General features: G+C 35.6%; 1 protein-coding gene across 1 annotated transcript in view; it reads right to left on the minus strand.

Annotated features, from left to right (window-relative positions):
- Positions 1-235: 235 nt before the first annotated feature.
- The window catches only part of LOC133534816 (acyl-CoA Delta-9 desaturase-like), a 33,164-nt gene continuing 7,109 nt past the window's right edge, over positions 236-26,290 (minus strand). The window contains exons 2-8 of the mRNA XM_061874103.1: positions 18,612-18,748; positions 12,749-12,861; positions 9,559-9,721; positions 8,377-8,550; positions 6,158-6,343; positions 3,443-3,603; positions 236-1,637 (exon numbers count right to left, since the gene is read on the minus strand). Of these exons, the coding sequence (XP_061730087.1) occupies positions 1,420-1,637; positions 3,443-3,603; positions 6,158-6,343; positions 8,377-8,550; positions 9,559-9,721; positions 12,749-12,861; positions 18,612-18,736 (1,140 nt within the window). The 5' untranslated portion in view covers positions 18,737-18,748 and the 3' untranslated portion in view covers positions 236-1,419. The remainder of the gene's footprint in view (positions 1,638-3,442; positions 3,604-6,157; positions 6,344-8,376; positions 8,551-9,558; positions 9,722-12,748; positions 12,862-18,611; positions 18,749-26,290) is intronic.

Raw genomic sequence — 26,290 nt, forward strand, 5'->3', positions numbered from 1 at the left:
ATGCAAAACACAAGAGAAGTCGTTTTGCCTTAAGTTAGTTATTACTAACTTTTAGTGAAATGGCCCGGTAGGTACGAATCGCTCATCAAGATAAGTGCCTATTAGAAAATAATGAGGCTATATCATCTCGTTACAAATACCACACTTTAAGCTTATTGTAACTTACCCTTATACTTGTAATTATTATTCAAATAAATAAATAAATATGAGACTGAACACAGATTTAAAAACACCTAAAAAATCAACATAATTTATTCTCATAAACTCTCAGTGAGCAAGTTACTAAAAATTATAGAAGTCTTCAATCAAATGTATTATTCAAAAATGTTTTCCTGTAAACGCTGTGTTGTTTTTCTATTGCTGTTTAATTATCAATTTCAAAAGTCGGTATTTACAAATATAAAAGTTTACTAACTGTAGGTGGGTATCGCGCCACAAAAATTGCCTAAATAATTGTGTATAATAGCGCTGAGCGCAACAAAAGCGGATCGGACTGTATTCATTATATTATTGCTATTTAACACACAGTAAACAATAAAAGGAGTATTCCAAATCCACAAAATACACTAGTTTTAATTTACTTTTGAGCCTTATTTTCTATTCATTATAAATATTAGAAAAGGTTGTTTGTTTGTCATACGTTGGCGATTAATGTCTGCAAAGTTCATGCTGTCATCAGCACAACAATAATAACAGGAAACGATCAATATCGTTTTGACTTTTCGGAAAAAAGTAATTTGACAAGCCAGTTCGATCCTAAATATCTATATTAATGTATAAAATATCACATACAACAACTACTTAACACTTGGTTATGTTATATACTCTACAAATAAAACTCTCAGTTTGGCATCATTTACCTAGTAAGTAGAAAAACGATTATTGTTAAATAGTAAAAATTTGTTAAATATGATAGAGGCAGCCATTTCTCCGTTTAAACATTTTTAACATATGGGACCCATAATTCTAGCCTTCCCTCTTTCAAGTAGGCGTTTATTATTTACAAAATGGGTATTTAACACAGCTGACACAGGAGAGCGACGCCACGCTATGCATAAATAAAAGCTGTGAAATGTGAATATTAGAAAATAGGATTCACTTTGTTTTGTTATTAAAAAAGTGAAAGAAACAAAACAAATCGCCATACCGATACCGATTGAAAATATTGAAGTTAATAAGTGCCTAATATAGTACGGTCACGTCTGAAAATATCGATACGAAAAAAGTGCCAAAAATGTATACACGACTTTATTGCCCATATATTAAGGTAGTGTATACATATTTTAGGCACATTTTTCGTACCGATATTTTCAGACGTGACTGTACTAATATTTATTCTGTGCTAATAGTAGGACTGTGGGTCGTAGAAGGCAATTACCCCCTGAACTTCCTTTCCAAAAAATTCCTTTGTGTTATCCGCTATTCTGATTTCTGATGTGATATTTCCACCAAGAGCCGGTCTTCCTCGGGCATGTCCTTGTCGTCCCAGCCCCACACGGGGTTCTCGGGGTGGGCGTGGTCGTGGTCGTCGTCCACCTGCTTGGTCTCTTGCACGGACGGGTGGCTCCCGTCTCCTGTCCGCGCCACTCTGTTCTTGATCATTTGAACAGAGACCGTCTTCAAGTCGTAGGCCCAACCTATGCAAACATAAACACAAACTATATTTCTGTAAAAATTTTTGCTAGTCATATCCCCTCAGGTATATCACTAGTTATTTTTTATACTGAAATTAAACTGCGATGGTATGCATGTTGCATGGTAACGATATACGATTGAAAATACTTATATGAATGTTAGACATGTTTTTGTGATTTTTTTATATCGATAGGTACCAACTTTAACGTTTTAAGGCTGAAAATAGGCTTTCATAGAAATAGAAACTCAATTTTCAAAGTGTTAGATTTTATTTTTATTGAGAGGGCTTTATTTAGCTATAGGTAATTATATCCCTAAATGAATACAGTGGGACCAGCAATTTTGTGTGAATTAGCCAGGTTTTTCATTTAAACAGGTCATGCCAATTAACGAGGTTCAAAAAATCGTCGTTTCAATTATAGAGGTTTTTATTAACAGAGGTCGCGTTCTGTCAAAATTATTTTATGGGGGTGCAAATAACCATTGAAAGTAGATTTACAAGCTTACGTTCTGCGTCTCTGGTCTATAAATTATACTACTTGAACATCTCGAATAGCTAAACACAAAAAGAGTTGTCTAGTTATGAGTGTAAACATATATAATAAAATTAATAAAATACCAGTTTTTCCGCACTATGAAACTTATTTTTTTTAAGAAATTACATCAATGGCATAATGATAAAAACTTATATAGTCTGAGTGAATTTTTCAACACAGGGTAAATTAACAATCTCAGTATGTATTCGAGTAATATTTATCAATAACAGCTTGCAATAAAATGACTAGACAACAGGAACCATAATTTAATATGTTTTTTTATTTAGTTGTAAAATATTAGTTTTAGTGGGTGTGTGTAGTGTAAACCTACCACTATATGTACCTATTATTAAGACCTTGTACCTGGTAATGTTTAATGTAAAATAAATTATATTTATCTTTCAAATTAATCTGTTACTTTTCTTTTTTTTATTTTAAATTATACTACATTAATTACTACTTTATTTTCTTATATAATTTGGGTTTTAAAAATATCCCTTGAATTGTAGAAAAAAGTTTTATTGGAATGTAAAAAGCATACTTTGTATTTGATTTAAATAAAAATATTTCACCTTCCCAGGCTATGATAGTTACCCAATAAATAAAATTAATTCTTATATCAATAAAAAAATTGAACCGTTTTAAAATAATGTTATCATTGCTATAAAAATATTTAATAAGTAAGAATCGTTTCAATAATAGGGTAATAAAAAGAGCTCAAATAACTGAACTTTTTAGCACAGTTTCAATTAAAGATAAGTTGCGATTTGTTCCATTACAATATAATGGCAAAGTTAAGAAAATCACTAAAATTCAAATTGCATTTATAAAGGTTCCATAATTTCAATTTTAGATCTCAAGGGATCGGGGCCGGATCTTTGGTTGCAATACTTGCAATTATTGAGGTTTACCATTTATGCAGGTCCAAATTAACCAGGATTCAGGTGTATAAGTTAATTTGGTAAAGAAAATAATGTATTATAAATTTTTTTCAAAAAATATGTAGCGAGCGTTGGGAAAAATGAGATTTTCTCTGAAACTAAAAAGGAATCACAAATTTCCTCACAGGTGTTTATAATACCAATTATTTGTGATATTTTTGTATCAGGTGCACTTAAAAAAAAAACATTTTTTACAATCATTATCAAAAAATTGCACAAATAATATTTGAAATCATAATTATTATAATAAATTAACTCGCTTTTCGATCTTGGCGCGATCTAGGCCCTCTAGTCCTTAATAAAACAATAATATGTAGGTAATATGCGTACCGTATTTAGCTGCGAGGTCGATAACAGCCGTGGAGATATTGGTGCGGTAGTTGCCGAGCTCTGCCGCCTTGTAGTCCCACGGGAACACGTGGTGGTAGTTGTGCCAGCCCTCGCCGACCGCACAGATGGCCACGGTCACGTTGTCAGTGGCGCCTATGTTCCTAGAATAGCAACACATAGTATAGTATCAAATACACGCCATTTGATTCCCTATTGACAATAAAAGAGTATTTTGATAGTTTATGGCTCAGGAAATCTACTTTATCTAAAGTTTAAATTGCTTTAGCGATATCACATAATTACGGTTGCTATGCGCGATGGGGCACAAGGCACAAACTCCTATCCCTGTATTACAAACGCGAAAGCAACTCTGTCTATCTGTCTGTCAGTTATATTTTCGGTTACTTTTCCCATTTTATTTCCTTTGAGTCCCGTCCTGGGGAAGGGCATAAAATATTTATATGACAGAATTTAAAACGCAGACGAAATTACTGGCAGAAGCGAGTCTGATACAAACATGACATTTATTTACATACGAGTACCGACCTATATAGTAGTGAGTTATGCATACCTGTATTTTACAACAACATGATAATGAAGTGGCTTAGTAATCTTAGGTATCTGTACTAAGCTATTTATTTATTATTATTTTTTATATGGGGAATACCCGTCATTGTAACTTAATTTTTGATTTATAATATAATATAATTATGATTGATGTAAATTTTTGATTTATGTTTTTATTTGTTTTTAAGTTTAATCGATTGTACCGATTATATTTACATTAACATATATGTAATCCTTTTTTTATAAATAAATAAATATTAATAATAAATATTATAGGACTTTATTACACAAATTGACTAAGTCCCACAGTAAGCTCAATAAGGCTTGTGTTGAGGGTACTTAGACAACGATATATATAATATATACATATGTATAAATACTTAAATACATAGAAAACACCCATGACTCAGGAACAAATATCCATGCTCATCACACGAATACATGCCCTTACCAGGATTTGAACCCGGGACCATCAGCTTCGTAGGCAGGGTCACTACCCACTAGGCCAGACCGGTCGTCAGATTTTATGTAACCTTGCCGTGTAATTAATTTTATCAATAAAAATATGAATAGTGTGTGTACTGGGATTGCCATCGCAAGGTTAATATTGTGGTCCCTTCGTCATCTCCGGTGTTGTGAGAGAGCGTTTATTGGATTGTAACTTTGGAAATTGTATTTCAATTATAATAGAGAGACTTGGCTCTGCATGGGATTGAGATCCCACTTTTGGCTCCCACAGCACTTTGACTTTGTACGACAGAACCGTAGCGTGCGAGGCTTGGATATTTTTTTTCTAAATTATACCTAAGAGTCCCTGGTAAGCTCGGTAGAATTTCACCTTCCCATACAAACGGAGTTTCGTTCTCATTTTAAAACGATGTGTTTGATTGTAATGAAACCTTGCACATATAATGACATGAGGTAGGTGAGTCCTGTAATTAGTTTATATAGCTCCAGTTTATAAAACAAACGAAATAGAGCAAAAACAAGTTTTGTATGAAATACTTTATTGTATTTTTGTATCTCTGTATTTTTTTACTATGGTATCTGAAGTTACATAAACAAATTAAAGGACTAAGAAGATACCTTATCCTATTGTAAGTACAAAGTTCCAGAGCAATCTAGCAAGTCATTTTAAAATGAGAGCGTAATAACTACGTTTGTATGGAGAACCGAGCTTGCTGCGGACCCTGAATTTGGACGGGATTTTCCTTACCGTGACCGTGACCGTGACACGCAATAAGCTGTGCAAACCATACTTCTTAAGACCAAAATATAAATTTGAATTAAAGCATGAGTAGACACATCGTACTCCCGTGCAATACAAAAAAATCGTATCATTTTTAGATTATTGGTTTTTGCTCGAGAACATTCGCGCAATTAGAAAATAGGCGAATTGATTATTATAATTTAATCCAATCATTTAGGAATTAGGTAGGTCAGGTTCTCTCTGATATCGCGGACCTTTGACATCTCAAAATGTAATACATTATTAATTTGATAACTAGCTTTAGTTTACCCGTTCGTATGTGTGTAAGTACCTACACTGTTTACCCAAACTAATATAGCCAGAGGAAAGACATAGGATAATTTTTATCAATCATCATCATTCCATGGCCAGGCCAATTCAAACGTGTACCAAATGACATCATTTAGATATTCTGATGTCAGTGTATGTACGTTCGAATAGGCCTGGAAGTCGAGCGCAGAAGCTAGTCGTTTATAAATAAATTGAGGACGTCTATTAAAACTTAAATTATGTACAATCAAGTGTAAAAATATTGGTCCACGCAACTTACTCAAAATATGTCCCATAGCTCTTAATTCGCCGACATAAGAGCTATGGGACATATAACTGAGCAACTTGTGTGCACCCATATTTGAACACTTGACTGTACCTATGGAAAATGCTGTTCACGTCACTTTTTGTTGCACATGTCATACCGATAAAATTATGTTTTTCGTAAGGGCTAACGCACACACCCACGATACGACGTCGTATCGTACGTCGCAACGTGAGACGACGTCGTATCGTGGGTATGTGTGTTGGCCCCACGGTACAACGCCGCAATGTGAGACGACGTCGTGTCGTGGGTATGTGTGTTGGCCCTATATACGACGTTAACAGTAAGTGTTGGAGTATCTTACTTGTCAAAAGGTTTGTTCCCCCAGATGTGCGCTGCCGAGTTGACCAGCCACGTGAAGTTGAGCGACAGCGTGTACCGCCAGATCGAGGCCACGTACCACGAGGTCCACGGGTCCTCGCCCCAGCAGTACACCGGAACCCACGACGGCAGCAGGAAGCACAGGATGGGCATCACCACTAGATACGTTCTGCAATCAAATTGTACCAAATGATAAGTCTTTTTAAAACCGACTGGTCGCAGATTTGTATAATTCTCTAAAGACAATTTTTCAGTAGGTATGTACTTCGTTCTTCCTAAACTATTGTACCCATAAAATATTTTTTATTAGAATAACGTAATCTTCCGTAGTGTAACGTAATGTAATGTTGTAATGTGTGTTTTAGTTATTTTTTTTTCCTCTGCAACGCCTATTGAATATTTTATCTACACATATCATAAACCTTCTATCCACCTCTATTCTGATATCAGACGAGTTTCTTTTTTGTTCGACATAAAATGTCAATTGCATACAATTTTGAAAAATCTCGCATGTTACTTTGTATAAAACGATACGGAAATAGGCCCCCGACTCTTAGTTTGTCTCTGAATTAAAAAAACGTTACGAATGTCTGACATTCGTGAAAAAAGTTTTCATTTATCGCCATTTGACGTACAGTTTATCTTTGAATTAGTTTTAAGTATAAAATGAGTTAGTTTTGTTGTTTTTAAAGTAACTATAGCAAACGTTTCGTTTAAAATTATAAACATATTTTGGCAACGCCGCCACATATCCGTGAGTTCCGTAAAAAGAGCAAAGATTCCCCAATGTTGGCTGTAATTGGTTAGTGAATATATCATAGAAAGTTTATAATATGTAAGTAGATAAAATAGTGTATATAACCTACATAATTAGGCAACAAAACACTCGTGTGGTCCTTTTAAGAAATTCACTTCGTTCGTTTCTTAAAACCACACTTGTGTTTTAATGCCTTTCATTATGTAGCAATCACATAAACCTATTAATTTTAAAGAAAAGTAAAAGCCAGGAAATTACAAGAGTCCAAAAGCGCCGCGCGAACTTGCAATGGAAGATATGGCGATCGCACTGGTTTTAGAGTCAGACCAAGACAAGTCTGCAACAGTTTTGATAGCACACGTAGCGCAAGTGTTATTTATACGTCGTAATTTCATAGAAGTTTGACGTTCTAAATAACAAATGCACTGCGTGTGCTATCAAAATTGTTGCAGGGTTCTCTTGGTCTTACTCTAACCTTTTACCTCAATAACTGAAAAAATATACTACTCGACACAGCCCTTGGCTATGCCGCTAGTTTTTTTCTTTTAAAATTATACTACTGTGGTATGCAGTGTTAAGGCGTGATTGCACAAGTGTGCGACACAAGCATAACAAACGACGTGCGGCACAAAAATGCTTGTGCCGCACACTGGTGGAATCCTGCCTTAACGATATACGATTGACAACAAATGAAAATTAGACATGTTTTCGTGATTTTTTTCTGTGAAGCCAATTTAACCTAGTAAGGTTTTGAATGGAGTCGGCCCTTGCAAATATAATCTAGTTTCAGTGTGATTATTTTCATGGTATTTGCTGTGAAAACGTCTAACAGTTGAATATAAAAACTACAAAGGAGGGTGGGCTAATTAGCTCATTTGACCAATAAGCGGTATAATGTCACCGGATAGGGTTCTTCTAAGTTGTAAAACTTTTACTATGGCTGGTAGTCCCAAATCTTTGTGTGGAACCAAGTTATCGTCGCAAAAAGTAGGTGAGTTGAAATTAAAACGTGACTATATAGTTTTTTTCGATACTAACTTCCTGTGTCGCAGATCATGAAGGTTTTGTTACTGTTGATGATTTTATGCCACGACATTTTTGTTTTTTATGATTTTTTTGTGTCATCAGTTTCTAAAACAGGAATTTGATAAGTCTCGCCATACAAAAAAATGGAGTATATCAAAACCTTTCTGATGGTATGTCGCTTAGTCTTATTGGTCCATGGGCCAGTGTCCAAGCAAATTTGCCCATTTTCCTTTGCATTTGCACTCTCCAAGACTGCCTCAAGACTGCCTGTGGTTACCTCTATGTCTTTATTTTTGTGTTGGGTACGCAATAAAGAGTATTAAGCTTGGCTCTACATTGTCGGACCGACATGGAGAAACCACAAGGGTTTCTAGTTGAGTATGGAACCCTAAAAAGGGAGTGTTCTAGGCTAAACTTACTTCTTCTGAAACATAACGATGGGATCCTTCTCAAGATCGGACATGTCGATTTGGGCGCCCTTCTCGAACACCTCCTTGTGCTTGCGGACCATGAGCCAGCCGATGTGCGAGAAGAAGAACCCCCGCCTCGCGTTGTGCGGGTCCGCGTCCGTCTCCGTGTACTTGTGGTGGACTCTGGAGCAACCGTGTGTACCGATAACATTAAGTGTTCAATGTTGAGTTTTTTAACACAATTATAATTATATGTGTGTCTGTGAATACGTATTCAGTGTTAGTCACTTGATCAAAGTCATGTTGGGTAAGAGGAACATACTTTATTTGACAATAGGTACACCATGAGTATTCCCTATCCAACTTTGCATGAAATACGGATACGGGAATACAAATCAGAAAAAAAATCAAACAGAATTTCATGGTGACACGCGTCCGGCTTTTGAAGAGAGAGTTTATCTACTTAAAAAAATATAAGCGTTCACGGGCTATTGTGGGCGGTCGCTATAGAAATACTGACGTGCTCGCAATCTCCATTTATGTTTAAGGAAAATGCTATTGACGAAAATGCTTTGGTTGGATGTGCTGCATACCTAGGCCAGTGAGTTTATAACATCACAAAAGACTAATTAACCAACTGCAGTGGCTAGCGGTGCCATATGGTACCACTGTTAGTATGAAAAAGCAAAATTTCCATTCGGCGCTAATTACGACACGTTGTCGTTTTGTTTCTACGAAGAATTTTTGCTACACACCAGGAAACCCATGTTATCGGCTACAACGTAGCGTTACGACCGTAGCTCAGCGGTGAATGTGTTAAGCTTAAACTACCTAAAATGACTTCGGGAATAGTATATTACTGAGAATTTTTTCCAATTCTAAGAACTCCGTTTTGGGTTTAAGATCAATTTTCAAGTACTTTGGAGTCCGTGATAAAATCTAGGTTGTGGCACCAAATGTTTGTGAAAAATCCGGCGTGTGAGTGCGGATTTACCTGGGCCCGCGTGCTCCATATGGGTTTTTAAAGGGTCGGCAACGTGCATGTAATACCTCTGGTGTTGCAGGCGTCCAGAGGCTACGGTGACTGCTTAACATCAGGCGGGCCGTATGCTTGTTTGCCACCGTCGTGGTATAAAAAAGGCAGAAATGGGTTTGGTGTCAAGCAAATAAGTGGGCTATTAATCTTCTCACCTGTGGTCCCGGACCCACTCGTAGATGTGGTTCTGAAAGGCCATGGTCTGGAGCAAGGCGAGCAACAAGCGCATGGGCCAGCGTGCTTTATACGCGCGGTGCGCCCATAATCGATGAGCGCCCACGGTCACACCAATGGCGGAGAGGAGCGTGAATAATACCGCTGTAACAGATCAAACAACTACGTAAGAATCTCAAGAAATAAAACAGTTTTATCTCCACACATATAATAAACTCTCTATGATGCCTTCAAAATCCGTAAATAGTAGCCAACATTACGATAAACTGTTTTATTACAGTCAAGTGTAAAAATATGGGTGTACACATCTTACTCAAAAATATGTCCCATAGCATCTTATTCCAGTGTAATAAGAGCGTAGTACCATATTTATGAGACGATTCTTTCGATACATATTTTTGCACTTGACTGTACAACAATTTTTTTATCAGTGAAAATTTTGTAATTGCTTCATTATTATGTCAAAATCGATTTCAATCGGGCAATCGGCCCCCGACTCTAGTTTGTTTATAAATTAAAAAAAAACTACGGATGTGTGACATGCGTGAAAAACGTTTTCATTTACCGCCATTCGACGTACACTTTGTCTTTAAATTAAATATTTTTATTATTTTTAAACTATAGCAATAGTTTCGTGTAAAATGAGCGATAAAGATATTTCGGAGACGCCACCTCATATCAACTATGCCCTAATGTCGGCTGTAATATGAGGTTAATGAATATATAATAGAAAGTTTATAATGTGTGTAGATAAAATAGTGTATGTAACTGTACATAATTAGGCATTAAGACACTCGTGTGGTCCTTTTAAGAAACTCACTTCGTTCGTTTCTTAAACCCACACTTGTATTTTAATGCCTTTTATTATGTAGCAGTCACATAAACTACTATTACCAGATTATATGACGCATAATGAATTTTTCCTACTCCTCTACTGTTATCTGTCATTTATGCATTCATTAACACAAACATAAGAACATACATAAAAGGTTTCAAGAAAAGTCTATATTGTCTATTCCTCATAAAAGCTCTTGTGCTTTTAATCGCTATAACGTTACTGCGATTAATGGCTACCAACCTAACAAAACCAAAACGAATACAGTTTTAAACTAAGTGCATTGCTGCCAACTTACAAAATATTCATTTGGTTGCATAGTAAAAATAATTACTTCATAAGTCAGAAACACGCATGTGACACCCGTAATATAGCAACACCCATAGACTACGAAGACCGCTTAGCGTTGCTTGTTAGTCTCCGTAGGCTACGGTGGCCAAAATAGAGAAAAAACTGTCCAAAATTTTAATTTAGCTAGTAGCAAGTACCAGGGCCTCATGAGTTACGAGGAGGTGTAGCTGACCGGCCGGCCGAGGCCCGGGGCGGGCCGGGCGCGTAACAAGGTATGCTCGCGCGTCTTGGCTATATACTTTTGCTTTGTTTACCTAAATTAAGATTTATTTTTGTTGACTCGTAGGAAAAGTATTGTATGCAACGTTGTATAAGTAGGTCAAAAAATGCTCGTGGCGTATTCCTTTACAATGTTCGCCTACGCCTTCGGCTCCGGCTCACATTGTAACTCACGCCACTCGCCTTTTTTGACCCTTCTTATACAACTGTTGCATAAAATACTATAAAATACATCCCCACGTTTCCGCTTGGTCTCGGTGATGTAATCCACTAAAAAAATAGTTTTATTTGATAAGTTAACTCAATACTCATCACGGTAATCGAAGACAATGTTATAATATAACGTAAACATCTTTTAATTCACCGAATAACCACGGCTTGCGAGCCACATACCTCTTTGAACCTATAACTGCGGCTCTCGAAGACACGCATAAAAGTAAGTCTGAAATCAACATTCCTGGCTCTTTGTGACAGTGACCGGCGTAGCGTGAACTAATCTACTGACGTGTGGACGAGATCACCCCTGTTAGGCCCGTTTCAATGTATGTTCCCAATGTAATAAAACGGTTGGCTTTGCGCGACCCCCCAAGTGCGACGCCGTGGCCCGTGGGCGAGGGCCCCATTCGCCTCTTTAAAAGTTTGCTGACCACTTCTTAACCTAAATTTCTTAGACCTTATGAGAGTTTAACGATTTCTACGCGGGCGAGCACGGGGGAAGAGACTAGTCTAATGGATCGTTAAAAACTCCGGCCTTAATACTGTGACCCAAGCTAACGGTATATACAGTTTCCCAACCATGATAAATTTAGGTGAAAAAAATAACCTGCGAGAGGTAATTGTACTTAATCTGAGTTTTCAAACAACCACAATGAACTTGTTTAGTAGGTGCATTACTTTGATCAACTTTATGATTGTCGTAAAGTAATATCATCAAGTCTGAAAGCAAGCAGCCGGAAGGGTTTCAAATAGCCTCAAGTCACGGCATGACCAACGGAAGAAATAAGTGATCTAAGTTCATTTCTCATGCTCTGAAAGTGGGACATTGTTTGTTTTTGAATTGTGCAGAATGTGATACGTTTCTACTCTAGGGCGCTTTACTGACCAAGTGCGTTTTTTTCACTTTTTTACGATAAGCATTTAACATTTGGTTTTTGATTGGATTCGTTGTACAATTTACTTTCTAATATGTAACTCCTTATTCCATAAATAACGATGTTTTTATATACATAGAAAAAACCATTTAATATTGTAATATGAATTATTGATAACAAAATGTACCTACTTACTTACCACATATTTTTTCACTATTTAATATGTTACATTTAATATTATACATAATTAATATAATAATAATAAATATTATAGGACAATATTACACCAATTGACTTAGTCCCACAGTAAGCTCAATAAGGCTTGTGTTGAGGGTACTTAGACAACGACATATATAAAATATAAATATTTATTAATACTTAAATACATAGAAAACACCCATGACTCAGGAACAAATATCCATGCTCATCACACGAATAAATGCCCTTACCAGGATTTGAACCATACACACATACATATTAATTTAGTTCTATATTTTATCTAGAAATAAGTAAGTACATAATTTTGAGGTTAAAAAAATACACCTGTATTTTAATTTCCTCGTATTCGAATTGAAAATTAGAGTGTTTAACTCGGATGAAAGGCACTTACTTGGTCAACAATCTACTATTAATTGTCTATTGTTTTTATGTTTTAACAACTTGTTCAAATCTTACCAAAGATAGGTGTCCATAGCTTGACATTGCCGGTTAAAATAAGATAGAAACCGTAAATAAGGCCGACGTGCAGATATACAAACGCCAGAACGTTTCTCCACACAATCTGCCATCTGAAAGGAAAACGCTTTCTTAGTTTACGGTCTGTGTACAGTCAAGTTCTTAAATATGAATACATTTATTCACCTTAATCCATTGCAATAAGGTTAAATAATGTATACATATTTATGAACTACACTGTAATTATAAATTACCCATTAGGTATTTTTCGCTGAACATACATGGGGATAATTAACTAGATAGCTGTGGTCCTCTAGCTTCCGTATGATCCGTACTAAAAGCGACACTGTGATGCCCCATTACGTATTACATAAAGATAAAAATTTCCATTACGTATTACGTAAACTAAAAGATTAGACTAGGGACGATGTAGGGTGAAGTGCCACGACGTCGTCGGACGTCGCTCTACATTGCGCGCCTTACATATGATGTCGAGCGAAGTTCAGCGGTGACGTCGCGGCACTTCACTCGACGTGGCTTGTGACACGTGTCGTGGGACAATTGTCCTTAGTCTATCGTGGCTTTATCCTAAGAAAAGGAACACATTCTCAACTAAATATTGTTTTTTACGACATCTATGTCTCGAAGAATACTGATGCTTTAGTGTACCTTATTTCAATTTTAGAGATTATGTTGTGTTATAAAATAGCACCTATTCTCATGCCATCTCCTAAAATATTAACTTGCAGCAATATCAAATTGAAAATTGGTTTATAAATCTGAATGGTACTCCCTCATCGTTATGCTTGAGGAGTAAATAAACATTGCACATTAGGTACAGCAGCGTATACTGAGTAAAACTATAATCACTTACAATATATCTATTTATGTAATGGTTTTAAATACCTACACTGCGTGGCCTTAGAATGAAGAATTTAGATGACTACCCACCATTTAGCTGTCAGAAGTTTACTACATACGATGAAAATGTACTAATACATTTTCGTTGCCTTATTATCGAGACAAAGACACTGCATATGTAAGCGGTGCCTATAGTTACGAAGTTATTACAATAAATTGTTCCTACGGTTGCCATTTGAATTCTGAGTGATTTACTTTTATAGGAATGCATAAAGACAATGTACCTACAATGTGGTTGCTTCATATTAATTTTAAGGATTGTATTTTTGTCATTATCAATTATATAGAGACTTGTATGCCTACATAACGAACATTTAACAATATACAGGTACTTGTCAGAGTCCATTACTTAGAAAGGAAACGCATTCAGTCCCAGACGAGATTCGAATCTATTATCAAAGATACATCGAAAAATGTGTAAAATGTAAGACAATTTTGTGCTTCGAATTTGACGCGGCGCCGCGCCGCTGTATCTAGTTGAGTGTGCAGCTCGTGAAATACGGCGTCGCATGAGTAAAGGATTTCCTTTGACAGGATTGGTCCTTAGGACCCAAGGATGGATTTAAGAATTGGAGTCATCAAGATTTTTGATGTAAAATTTTAGGGAGGGGGGGGGGGGCTCTTAACTTTATCTTAATATCTATATAATTTAAGCTACTAGGCCAAGTTTGGTATCGTTTTCGTATAAATCGAGGATTCCGGATATCATATTGACACCATTCGGAAGTTACATCCAAAGTGAAATATGAAAAAATAAACTTTTTTTTAAATTCCTTCTCATGCTTAAACCGCTGAACCAATTTAGTTAAAATTTGGTATAGAGATAGTTTAAGTCCCGGGGAAGAAAATAAAATAGTCTTTATCTAAAAAAAATCCTTTAAAAATGAAAAGGAAGGTGTAGGTGTGTTTTGTATGGGGAATCAATAACCGCTGGACGATTTAGATGAAATCTACGTCTACATCTTTGATTTAGTTGAAAATGAAACTAAGTTTGGCTTCAAACTTAAACTTAAACAATTATTAACCCACCGGCTTCAAAAATCTGGGCGGCTCCACTTCTTAAATACATCTTAGGAATACAAAGATTAATTCTGCCAAAGGAATTTTTTTATTTAGATAGCGCCGTATTAGACCTTTTTATGGCTTGTGCAAGTATGACTCGGTCATGTAATGCAGCTGCAGTCGACATCCGAACGTCACCTTTATCGTCTTTTTTGAGATACCAACTTAAACAAAGTTCATTGGTGAAAAAAGAATTTTTAAGTACTTTATCTGTCTACTTTGACCTACATATTCAAAACTACGATTACGCAATTAGACAATAACCATTTAATCACTACAATTAACATTTCCTAATTATTTTGTCAACAAAAACAGTAATGCCTTTATGTCGCAACGAGAACTTTAATGATTTAGTTATTTATTTTTGCATGGATTTGAAAGCAATTATGATAACGATTGATGTTTAGTAATAGGGAATACCCACTACTGATGCATTTCTAAACATGACTAAGTTAATAATATTGACTTTTGGACTGTAAACCTTGCGTACGCAATCTCGTTGAAGAGATTTCTATTTCAATAGCCAAGTTGAATATACTATTGGAGTTAAAATGATCCTTAGGTAGGTATGGCATCCCTTTCATACTTATGCTACTACTTATAGTTTCATATTTGCGTTAGGTTTACAGTCTCATACTCGATATTACAACTTTCTTGGCCATGAAACCAGAAAATACATTTCTGACTTTTCCCTGACTTTACATGACCATTTTTTCAAATTTCCCTGACCAAAAACGCTTAAATTGAAAATTGGTTATCCGTACAATATGAACATGTTTAATGAATATTTTTTTACTCTAAGTCGGTGGCAAACAAGCACACAATAAGCGGTCACCATAGCCTCGGGGGTTTGGTTTATATTAAAACGGCCTATTACCTCGCGCTCTGATTTAAGAGTATTATTTGAATAGTGGTTAACATTACTCGGGTGTTAGGTTTAAGACCAATTTCCGGTTGAAGACCAAAGGAGCCTGCTTCCTTCCTACACGCAGCAAATATACAGTGAGGATATATAAAGGCTACGCTCCGTAAGTTCCACAAATTTGAACTTCATAATAATTAAAAATTACCTATGCGAGCCTGACCGCCCAGATATAGTCCGACCACAAGACCAAACGCTGAAGTTCAATTGATGAGGTTTTAGGCCCTCGGAGGGCCAACATTCTAGCACGAAAGTCGATTGTCCGCTCTCGATTCATCTGCGGTTAGGTCTTTGGCCTCGCATGGAAAACGCGCCTCTCGCCGTTACACTTTAAAGTTTAAATTGATCCAATCAAATATTTTTGATTGGATCAATTTAAACCTAGATTATAAAAAAATTAACCCCATATGAACAATAATACTTTAGTATTAAATAAGTATTAAATTACTAGGCCCAATAAGTAGGTACATACCTATATCTCTATCAATGAACAAATGAAACAAAAACAAAAAAAATTAAGCCTTAGTATTTCGTTGGGAGTATACGTTTGTGCCATACTCCACTTACATTGGTTTGCAGGAGAGCTAAAAGAAGCTAAAAAAATATATTTTTAGTAAAGTTTTATATATAGGAAATATTCGACTTAATTATCATATAGCTAACACATATGTTTACTATTTATAGTACCATACATATATTAACTGGTAATCATTAAATAAAAGCGTTTTTTATTATTACCATATCCCTTTTTAATGAGTTTAACATTTAAACGTAAAATGTATGACATGACACAAAATTTTGGATATGTCACAACTTTTGTGAAAATTTTCTGTTAACAGAGTGTAAATTATCCTAGTGAAATGCGAATATGGCACAACATAAAATTTTTTTTTATTAAAACCGATCAGTGTCATTTATAACATATTTTTTGTTATTTTAGGAATCACGAAAAACGATTTTCAAAAATGGATATGGCACAAACGCATTCTCAGCCGACGATTTATTCACACATCATAGGACTGATAAGTATGCCTTCCTCCACTTTATCTTAGCGTTTATCCCGGTTACGTGCTCAGTTTATACCTTCAGAGCTTAGGGTCCGCTATGTGAATTTCCTCTACTTCACACAAGCTTTCTTGTGAGACAATTGATCGCTCATGTCATCCCTAATAACATTAAGTCAGGAGCATTCTACTTTTTACTGCAGGTTTGTGCGGTTTCAAAGAATCATGAAATTTTAATACTCGTAATGCGTTTTAATTTATACTAGCTACTAAAACATGATATGCTCAGAATAAGAATATCAATATTAGACCCTAAGATTTTTAAAATTTTAGAATGTATAGTCTCTCTGCCCTTTAACTCATAATAGTTAGGGACCGTATGATCTACTACGTCATCTGATATAAGGATAAGCCCCATGGCAACAATTCATAAAAGTGATGCTAAATTTGAAAAAATTGTAATTAATTAGAATTGGCCGAAAGCAAGAAAAAAGCATCACTTCCGTTTACAAAAACAGTGAAGTGTACGTCATCTTATGGCAGACGCACTTTCGGCCATTTGGGAGCTGACAGAGGAGTATTTTCTGAATCTACATATAAATTACTATATGTTGCCACTAGTCTCATCTTTGTATCAGATGACGTAAATTTCACTTTTTTTCGTACCTTTAAGTGCCCGGCTGACGCATTTTTGGCCATTTGGAAGTTGGGAGACGAGTGTTTTTTGAACCTACATAAAAATTCCAATCTGTTGCCACCAGTCTCATCTTTGTATCAGATGACGTAAATTCCACTCTTTTTGGTACCTTTAAAGTGTTCGGCCGACGCACTTCCGGCCATATAGGAATTGGCAGATGAGTGGTTTCTGAAGCTACATATAAATTCCTATCTGTTGCCCCCCCCAAAAAAAAGTAAAAAGTGCCCCCCCACCAGTCTCATCTTTGTATCAGAAGACGTAAATTTCACTTTTTTTTTTTAAACCGGAAGTTGTAATTTTTTTCATGCGTCGGCCAATTCTAATTTTTTTACTATTTTTGCCAAACAGCATCACTTATGAACTGTTGCTATGGGGCTTATTCTTGTATTAGATAACGTAGTAGATCATACGGTCCCCGTCCGAACTATAATGACAACTTTGTTACTTATTAAAAAAATACTTTGGTGCTTTATATTGATAAATGATGTAAAAAAAATATATATATATATATAAAATTAAATATAAAAATCAAATACTTTCTTTGGGGACACATAAACCTGCAGCAAAAAGTAGAATGACCCGGTAACAATTCCAGGGGTTTCCTCTTTTTAGACGGCATAGACACTTGTTACCACGTAACTTGTCGGTTTTCTTGACTTTCGCAACACGCGGCCGTAACAGCGAAGTCAACAATCGACACTGTTGCTCGAACTTTAGGGCTTCAGCGAAAGCAAGAGTTATTTTATGTGGTCAACTTACGTTACTCCAAATTACTATATAGCATTATCTTACTTAGGTACGAGTATACCTGATTTTATAAACTATTAAATATATATAATGATATTAATGATTGTGTCTCCGAGAAGCTGAAATAGGTCATAACATTTTTCATTGTGTAACTACATAATACGCTTCGGTTTTTTCTCGTTTATGCCTGACCTCTCTGGAATTTCCCTGCCTTTTCCTGACATTCCATGACCATCATTTCCGTTCCTGTCTTTTCTAAAAAGTGGGCCCCTGATCAGTAATATTTACCTATAAATATTGTAGTTATATATCAATGTATTATGTTAATAAAATAGCGTTACTATAAGAATAATTTTAGTTCCATGTAATGAACGCAAATAAGTCAGTTTGGTACAATAAATGCAATATTATTGTATTATGTTATCCTCCCACATCCGACTTTCCCCAACATACCTTATAGGTCGTAACTACGTATATCACAGTATGAATGAATTAATGAACTCTGCTCACTCATAATCTCGTCGCTTTCCGGAAATCCTTCCTGTCCGTATTGCGTTCATGTTCTCGTCCTCCACATACTTGTTCTTGGCCGCGAATAAGCTGCCCGCCAGCGCGAGGGATGTTCCGGTCGTCATTGTAGACAGATTCTGAAAACAAAAGCGACGTAAGGCTTAGTTGAAGCTTATACATACAAAAGAACCTAAGTAATTCACATCGCTACTGCAGAATATTTTGAAACCATTGCCGGAAAAGGTTTTAAAAACTGTGTGGGAAGACTTAGTCACAGATTTCGATAGGAAAGTAATCCATATTATTAGTTATTATGGGTAACAATTAATTATAGGAAACTTAACTTCGGTGGGAAATAATTTACTATTCGAAATAAATCGCTAAATTATTGAGGCTAGCCTTTATATTTTATTTTCCAACAGTTTTCCTTACATGTTAATTATAATATCCGCCAACGTTGATGTAGTTACAACCAAAGAGAATTTAAAATAGAGGTGCATTGTCAAACAAAACTTTGTAGCGACGTAAATTTACTGCCATCTTTCGTCACATAATTAAAAATTTTCGAACGTCATTTGACTTTGATCCTTATTCTTTCACTGATATATGTTCAATTTGTTAAATATCAAATGTGGACCGTCTAATTGATCAAAGGCCAAGGGTATAGCAGCATCGTTTCAAGCGATGGCGCCATAACATTTAGTTAGTGCCCGGTAAGATGGCAATCTAATTCTACCTATACATAGATAGAATTAGAACGACTCATAACTTGTCAAAAATCGATGAAAACCGCGGGGAGGTTAAATGCACAAATGTTTTACCTTCTTCAGGTGTTTTTTTTATCTTTAAACAGCATGCAATATAATATGGGGAAGCGCTGGTGGCCTAGCGGTAAGAGCATGCCACTTGCAATCCGGAGGCCGCGGGTTCAAACCCCGGCTCGTACCAATGAGTTTTTCGGAACTTATGTACGAAATATCATTTGATATTTGCCAGTCGCTTTTCGGTGAAGGAAAACATTGTGAGGAAACCGGACTAATCCTAACAAGGCCTAGTTTACCCTCTGGGTTGGAAGGTCAGATGGCAGTCGCTTTCGTAAAAACTAGTGCCTACGCCAAACTTGGGATTAGTTGTCAAGCGGACCCCAGGTTCCCATGAGCTGAGGCAAAATGCCGGGACAACGCGAGGAAGAAGATGCAATATAATAAGGCAATTAGCCACTTTCAGTGTTTAACAGTAACTAGGGATTGCAAACCGGATTGATTTTCAATCCGGCGGGATCCGGCCGAATTTTGGCCATAACCCGGCCGGATCCGGCCGGACCGGATCCGGTTTGGTATAGGGATAATAAGTTAATTAAATGACATATTTTTCTAGTTTTTTGCGTAATACGTATTCCTCAATCTATAATTTGAAGTTAATAAATAACTTCTTAACAATGAAATAGAACTTAGTAGTAAAAAGTGTGACACTGTCAATATCACTTTAAAAACAAAATATGAAATCGGTCATTTATTATATTTAACCATTCACAAGTGCTCAAATTTTCGTTTACAATTATAAATTAGATTAGTTTCTAAAGCCCGGTAATGTGGGGTGGGAATTGGAACTCCTTGAAAGGACAAGTTTTCGTAACTGTTCTTTCATTGAATTCTTTGTAACGTTGACATCCATTCTAGTAAGAAAATAAGCCAAAATGATATTAAATTTGCCCTAATTTTTTGCCCGAGAAAGTAGTTGACTGTATGATTAAAAAAATTGAACTTTTTCTTAATTTACAGAAAATTATATTGGTCAAATTATAGGGAATGGAACACGACACGACGATCTCATGCAAAAAATAATAGAGTGTAGGATTGAAATCCATCGCGGAAAGGGACTCCCTAAGAAAAGTTACATGGATCAAATAAAGAATTGGCTAGACGTAGAGTAGGTAGCATGTACCAGGAGATGAAAGAAATTGCGCATAAGATTGGTTGAAATTGTAAATACAAAAGATTCTCTCTTAAATTTGAATAGAAAATAAACAATATTTTATCATATATATGTATATAATATACATAAAATCGGAGTAAACTAAAGATCATCAATGTTATCATATATTCATTCACACATGTAACACATATTGATTAGCCCAACTCTAGTCGATTGAGTACCGCCGACTTAATCCTGCTCATTTGTTTACTTTTAATCTCCTATCATACCATTATGACACAACATTAACCTTCTCTTTAGCATAAATTACAAATGCCTTCCATGGCATCTCCATGCTTTAATGTTTCCTTCTATTACAGTATTTATGTAATCGTCATATCGTGCCACCAACGTGAAAGGCATCTTCTGTTCCTAGTCATCGTCATAATAAATATACTCCCTATCCGTGCTCGAGACGACATAACAAGTTACATCTTGTTATTTGAAAGTAATTAACATAGACACATAAAACAACAAGCTACAGCAGCCAAAAAGACAAACAAATTATTTCAATTTAACTTTCAAGAAGTTTATATTGTTTCAATATATTTTGTATTTTAAAGTGTATCAAGAATAAACGAGTTTCTACAAACAAGTTAGTAAAAGTTGTAAAAACATTATTTAATCAGGTGTTTTTTTGTTTTTCTCCTCAAATGTTATTGTTACATCAAGATTTTAAATGGCTGAATTTGAATTGATTTGTATAACTATACGCAAGCATTGTGCCACATGTAGTGCATATATGTAAACTACGTCTACCATGTTTAAAAAATGAATTGCATTAGATACCAGGATTGTAGAACCTACCTCGAGGTATTTTATTACATTGACTCACGCTTAATCTTTTCGTCGCCATTGATTGACTTGATATAATCATTACCTACATTTCGTGCTCCACACGCCACGACTTCATATCAAGATCAAACCATAATGATAACAATAAACAATTTTTTTCTAGCTAGTAGTAGTCAAACACTTTATTGTGATATTTAAAGCGTCAAACATTTACTAGTAATGCTACCTAGAAAAAAATAAATCATTACCAGGTTAGTATTCAAATTTAAAGGAAATAAAAAATATGTACTAACCTTTTGTATTCTAAACTAAGAATATTATAAGCTCAGTTTTTGGGAAAATTACATATATTTATTTATAAATCCGCGCTTACATGAATAAATTACTAAAATAATCCAATAGCATAAACCTGCAGTTTACGTTAAAAATATAGATTTATATCGAGATTTCAAATATTTCTTCTCCTACTTTTGCTTCCCTAATATTTATCCAGAATGATCATCTGACCTAGTGTAATAGGTACATAATTTTATTTTGTGGCAACTGGCCGCGTAGCCAACGTTACAATCGTTAACGCTCCGTAGCGTAGCGTAGTCATCTCTCTCTATCACTCTTCCATATTAGTGCGACTGTGACAGTTGCGTTTCGTTCGCCACTGAGCGTGAACGATATGCACGTTTGCTACGCACGCAGTTCGGTTTCGTCGGAGAATCAGTTCTAATCTAACACTTCTAACCCCTTTCTAGTAACAGTTTGTTTTCGTGAAGGTCGCAATTCTAACCCAACCTAATCCACTTTTTTGACAACAGGCCGTTTTTGCACAGGTCGCTGTTATAACCTAACCTAGTTTTCTGACAACGGTTTTTTTTTGTGGGGTCGTAATCCTAACCTAACCCACTTTTCTGACGACAGTTTATTTTTGTGGGGGTCGTAATCCTAACCTAACCCACTTTTCTGGCAAAAGTTCGTGCCCATAGTAGCCGCAGTATTAGGATGAAATGTCTATGACAAGTGATTTTAGGTAAAAATAATCGGACAGACAGACGGACATGACGAATCTATAAGGGTTCCGTTTTTTGCCATTTGGCTACGGAACCCTAAAAATATATGGAACCAGATATTATGGCTAGCAAAATGAGGATTATTTATAATTTAGGCAAGGTTCCGTTTTTTGCCATTTGGCTACGGAACCCTAAAAATATATGGAACCAGATATTATGGCTAGCAAAATTAGGATTATTTATAATTTAGGCAAGGACGTTTAGGACTAATAAGTTTTAGGAAAAGCATATAGTATATGTATTTTTCAGTACATTATGTAACTATGTCGAAAATTTAAAGGGCCATATGTACTATAAAACGTTGTACGATTCATGTGCGAATGGGTAATTCGCAACTGGTGACGATTTAAAATTAATTATCGCCACTCGTTGCGAATTTCCTGGGTTTCGCACTTTTATCGTAATGTACTATTAATACATATCTACTTCTATATCTAACCTAAAACCACTAAGCGAAATTGAAAATGGTAATGAAGTCATAAAAGCGAAGTATATTAGAAAGGCTACTCTAGCTATTATATGGAGAAAAGAGACAGCACTTTACTTTCACATGCTGATATCACTTGAACACCCGACGCGAGTACCATCTACTCCAACTTGGATAAAAAGTTAAAAACTGGTCAACCAAGTACCTGAAGTTACTTCGTTAGGAATCATGGCCTACATTTTGTATTGAGTTTTTGTCTGTTCTGCTGACCTAGACGAAACAGAAATATGAAGTCGATTCATCGTCATTATTTAAAAGTGACAGTTAACGGATCGTCTCGTAGGTGCTGGAGTTATAATGAATTCTGAGTTCCTTATTTTAAGACCTAGATCTAGGCAGATACCTAGCTACCTAACAGTTGGGGGTCCGTTAAGAAATGCTGTTGTGAACAGATGTAGTGTCTACGCACTACTGATAAACAATGAATAAAAGTCAAAATGTAGGTTACAGATATCCATTATCTGTTGTACCGAGGGTAGTTATGCAGGGTTAATAAACTAAAAAAATATGTTTCAGAATAATTGGAAATAGAAGCAAAAATCGTACAAGTACATAAATTTATGTGTAATTTTTCTCTATTTATATGAAATTTGTATCAAAATAGAATATAATGTGTAAGTGTCTTGATTCAGCACTGTATACTTGCATGCGATTTTAAATAAATTAAATTATGGTAATGGAATTTATCATGAAACGTTTAGGAGAAAAGTTGCAGTATTTTTAACATTTCACTGATTCCTGTTAAGTTACTACCGCTATGTGCGTTAAAATTTGAATATCATATTCTGGAACAAATTAAATGTATGTTTTTTTCATTATGGACAAAATGCTGCCTTTTCTCTAAACTTAAGCAGGTCTATGATTCTCGTTTATTGTAAAATGCTGCCTGTGCTTAGATTAAGGTTACAGATGTCTATTGTCTATTGTACGAGTAACGAGGTGGTTATACATATATACAGTTGATATTTTTAAGAATATGTGGAAAGAGACACAAAAGCTGTGTATGTGTTATAGTAACGTCATCAATCATGAAACGTTTAAGAGGAAGTTGGAGCATTTTTGATATTTTTCTGATTCCTGTAAAGTTTCTACCGCTTTGTGCGTTAAAAGTTGAATGTCCTATTCGTCTTTTATAGTCTCTACGTGTTTAATGAAGATACTGAATTTGGTTTCAACATAATCAACAATTTAAAAGTAGGTTTTTTTTCAATTATGGACAACAAGGTCTCATTTTTTTAAACTTAGGCAGCTCTATGACGATTGTTTATGGTAAAATGTTGCCAGTGTTTAAATACTGATGTTGAATACTTAAGTATTTGACAGAAAGTGATTTACGTCACATCACTGGTGCCGCGTCCATTATGGGGGTGTTTACCATATTTCAACCTGTAACCTCCTAACGACCAGGTTTGCCAGCTTAAATTTAACTGTGTTACCTAAGTTGTCAAAGGGTCAAAAGTTGACGGGGTCTAACGAGTAGGTCGTTTAGGAAGCTGGTCGTCAGGAGCATATACATAAGTTCTTAATCGCCGAAAACGATAACGGATTTGTATAAAGTTTGATAATGTTTATGTAATATTTACATTTCTACTAATACACCAGTGGATGAAAGCGTAGGTACATATATCATCTCCGCTCTTTGCCGGCTTTTACTTCCGTCACGAAAGTAAATTCTTCAAAAATGGAACCTGTTATGTGCTTGACCTCTACTTCGACTTTTGTTAATGCCCATACACTTTCACTACAAGACGAGCCGCCGCCGACTCCGCGATCTGTGCCAAGTGCACAACGAAAATGATACACCGCAGTTCATTCACTCCGCGCCGCTACAACCCAGCCTCAACTCCATACTACACTACAAAACTTTAGTAACGGTGAGAGAAAATGACTACGACCCAAAGATTTGTTTGCAGACATTACAAGTCACGTACGCAGTTTACATTAATAAATGCAAATATTCTCGCTGCGTTGGTAAACTAAACTGAAGGTTTCGTTTCGAGTACTTAAACTGAAATTGTATGTTTATTAAAAGATTAAGAAATATTCCTATGAAAAGACAAATTTTAAAGTTAAATATTGCTACTTTAAAATCCCTACAAGCTAACATTAAACTAATTTATTCAAACAGTTTAGTATAACTCACGACAGTATAATTTCTGTTGTATTAGAGTTCTATTAAATTCTGCATATTATTCTCAGTGCGCAGAAAAAAGTATTGTCCAGTAGTAGTAGTAGCATAATTATCTTTTTAAAACTTCTTCCTTAATTAGGTCACTATGCTTTCTATCTTATGTAACAATTTTATAACATACGAAATTATTCGACAATAAACCAATAACCAATGATATATCAGCCGGTTAGACAGTCTGACTATTGGAAGTGGGTCAAAATCGTTAGTTAACGAATGAAGATTTGATTTAATACCAGTGTACTTATATATTGTAAAAAGAGCACACCCAAGTCGTTATTCCGTAGATATTTCGGAGCTTAATGCGTGATATGCGTTCCGTTAAACGTGGTTACGGTTAGGTGATTACTAGAAATGCTGTTTGTGTATCTGTATGTGAACTTCATCCAATCTTACAGCTTGTTATTACACAATAAAATACACAATTGTAGCGCTTTTAAAGGAAGTTCTTCAGAGGCTCCGAGAGCAATCAACGCTCATCTCAGCTGATGTTCATTTTACAAATTTGGTTCGTTCGTCACGCATCAAATAGACTTAACTGTACTTACGTACCCACTACGCATAATAACAGTAAGTGACAATGTAAAATCAGCTGAATGTTGGATTTCACTGCGTGAGATTCGTGAGAATACGGTAAACGAATGAGTTTTCGAATGTAGCTTGTTGGTAAAGCAGACTTGGTGTTCGTAAACTTACTCCTAGCCAGAGAACCTGACATTAGTAGAAAACTGTGTTTTATAGTAAGAAACCTTATATTGTTTAAACAGAATGTTATAATATAAATAAAATAAAATACACGAAGTGAAAAAAAATAAAAAACGGAAAAGTACGAGTCGGACTCGCACACCGAGGGTTCCGTACTTTTTAGTATTTGTTGTTATAGCGGCAACAGAAATACATCATTTGTGAAAATTTCAACTGTCTAGCTATCACGGTTCATGAGATACAGCCTGGTGACAGACGGACGGAAGGACGGACGGACGGACAGCGGAGTCTTAGTAATAGGGTCCCGTTTTGGTACGGAACCCTAAAAAAACCTTTGACCATTTATAAAGGCGGTTAAGAACTTATTGTTTATCTCTGTTTGGTAATGTATTTTGTTGTGAATCTTCACGTTAATGCTAAAAGTTTCGAAAATCACTTTTCGAAGATGCTGTTTTGGAACGTATAGTAG

This window comes from Cydia pomonella, chromosome 2, assembly GCF_033807575.1.
Source record: "Cydia pomonella isolate Wapato2018A chromosome 2, ilCydPomo1, whole genome shotgun sequence".
NCBI lineage: Eukaryota > Metazoa > Arthropoda > Insecta > Lepidoptera > Tortricidae > Cydia > Cydia pomonella.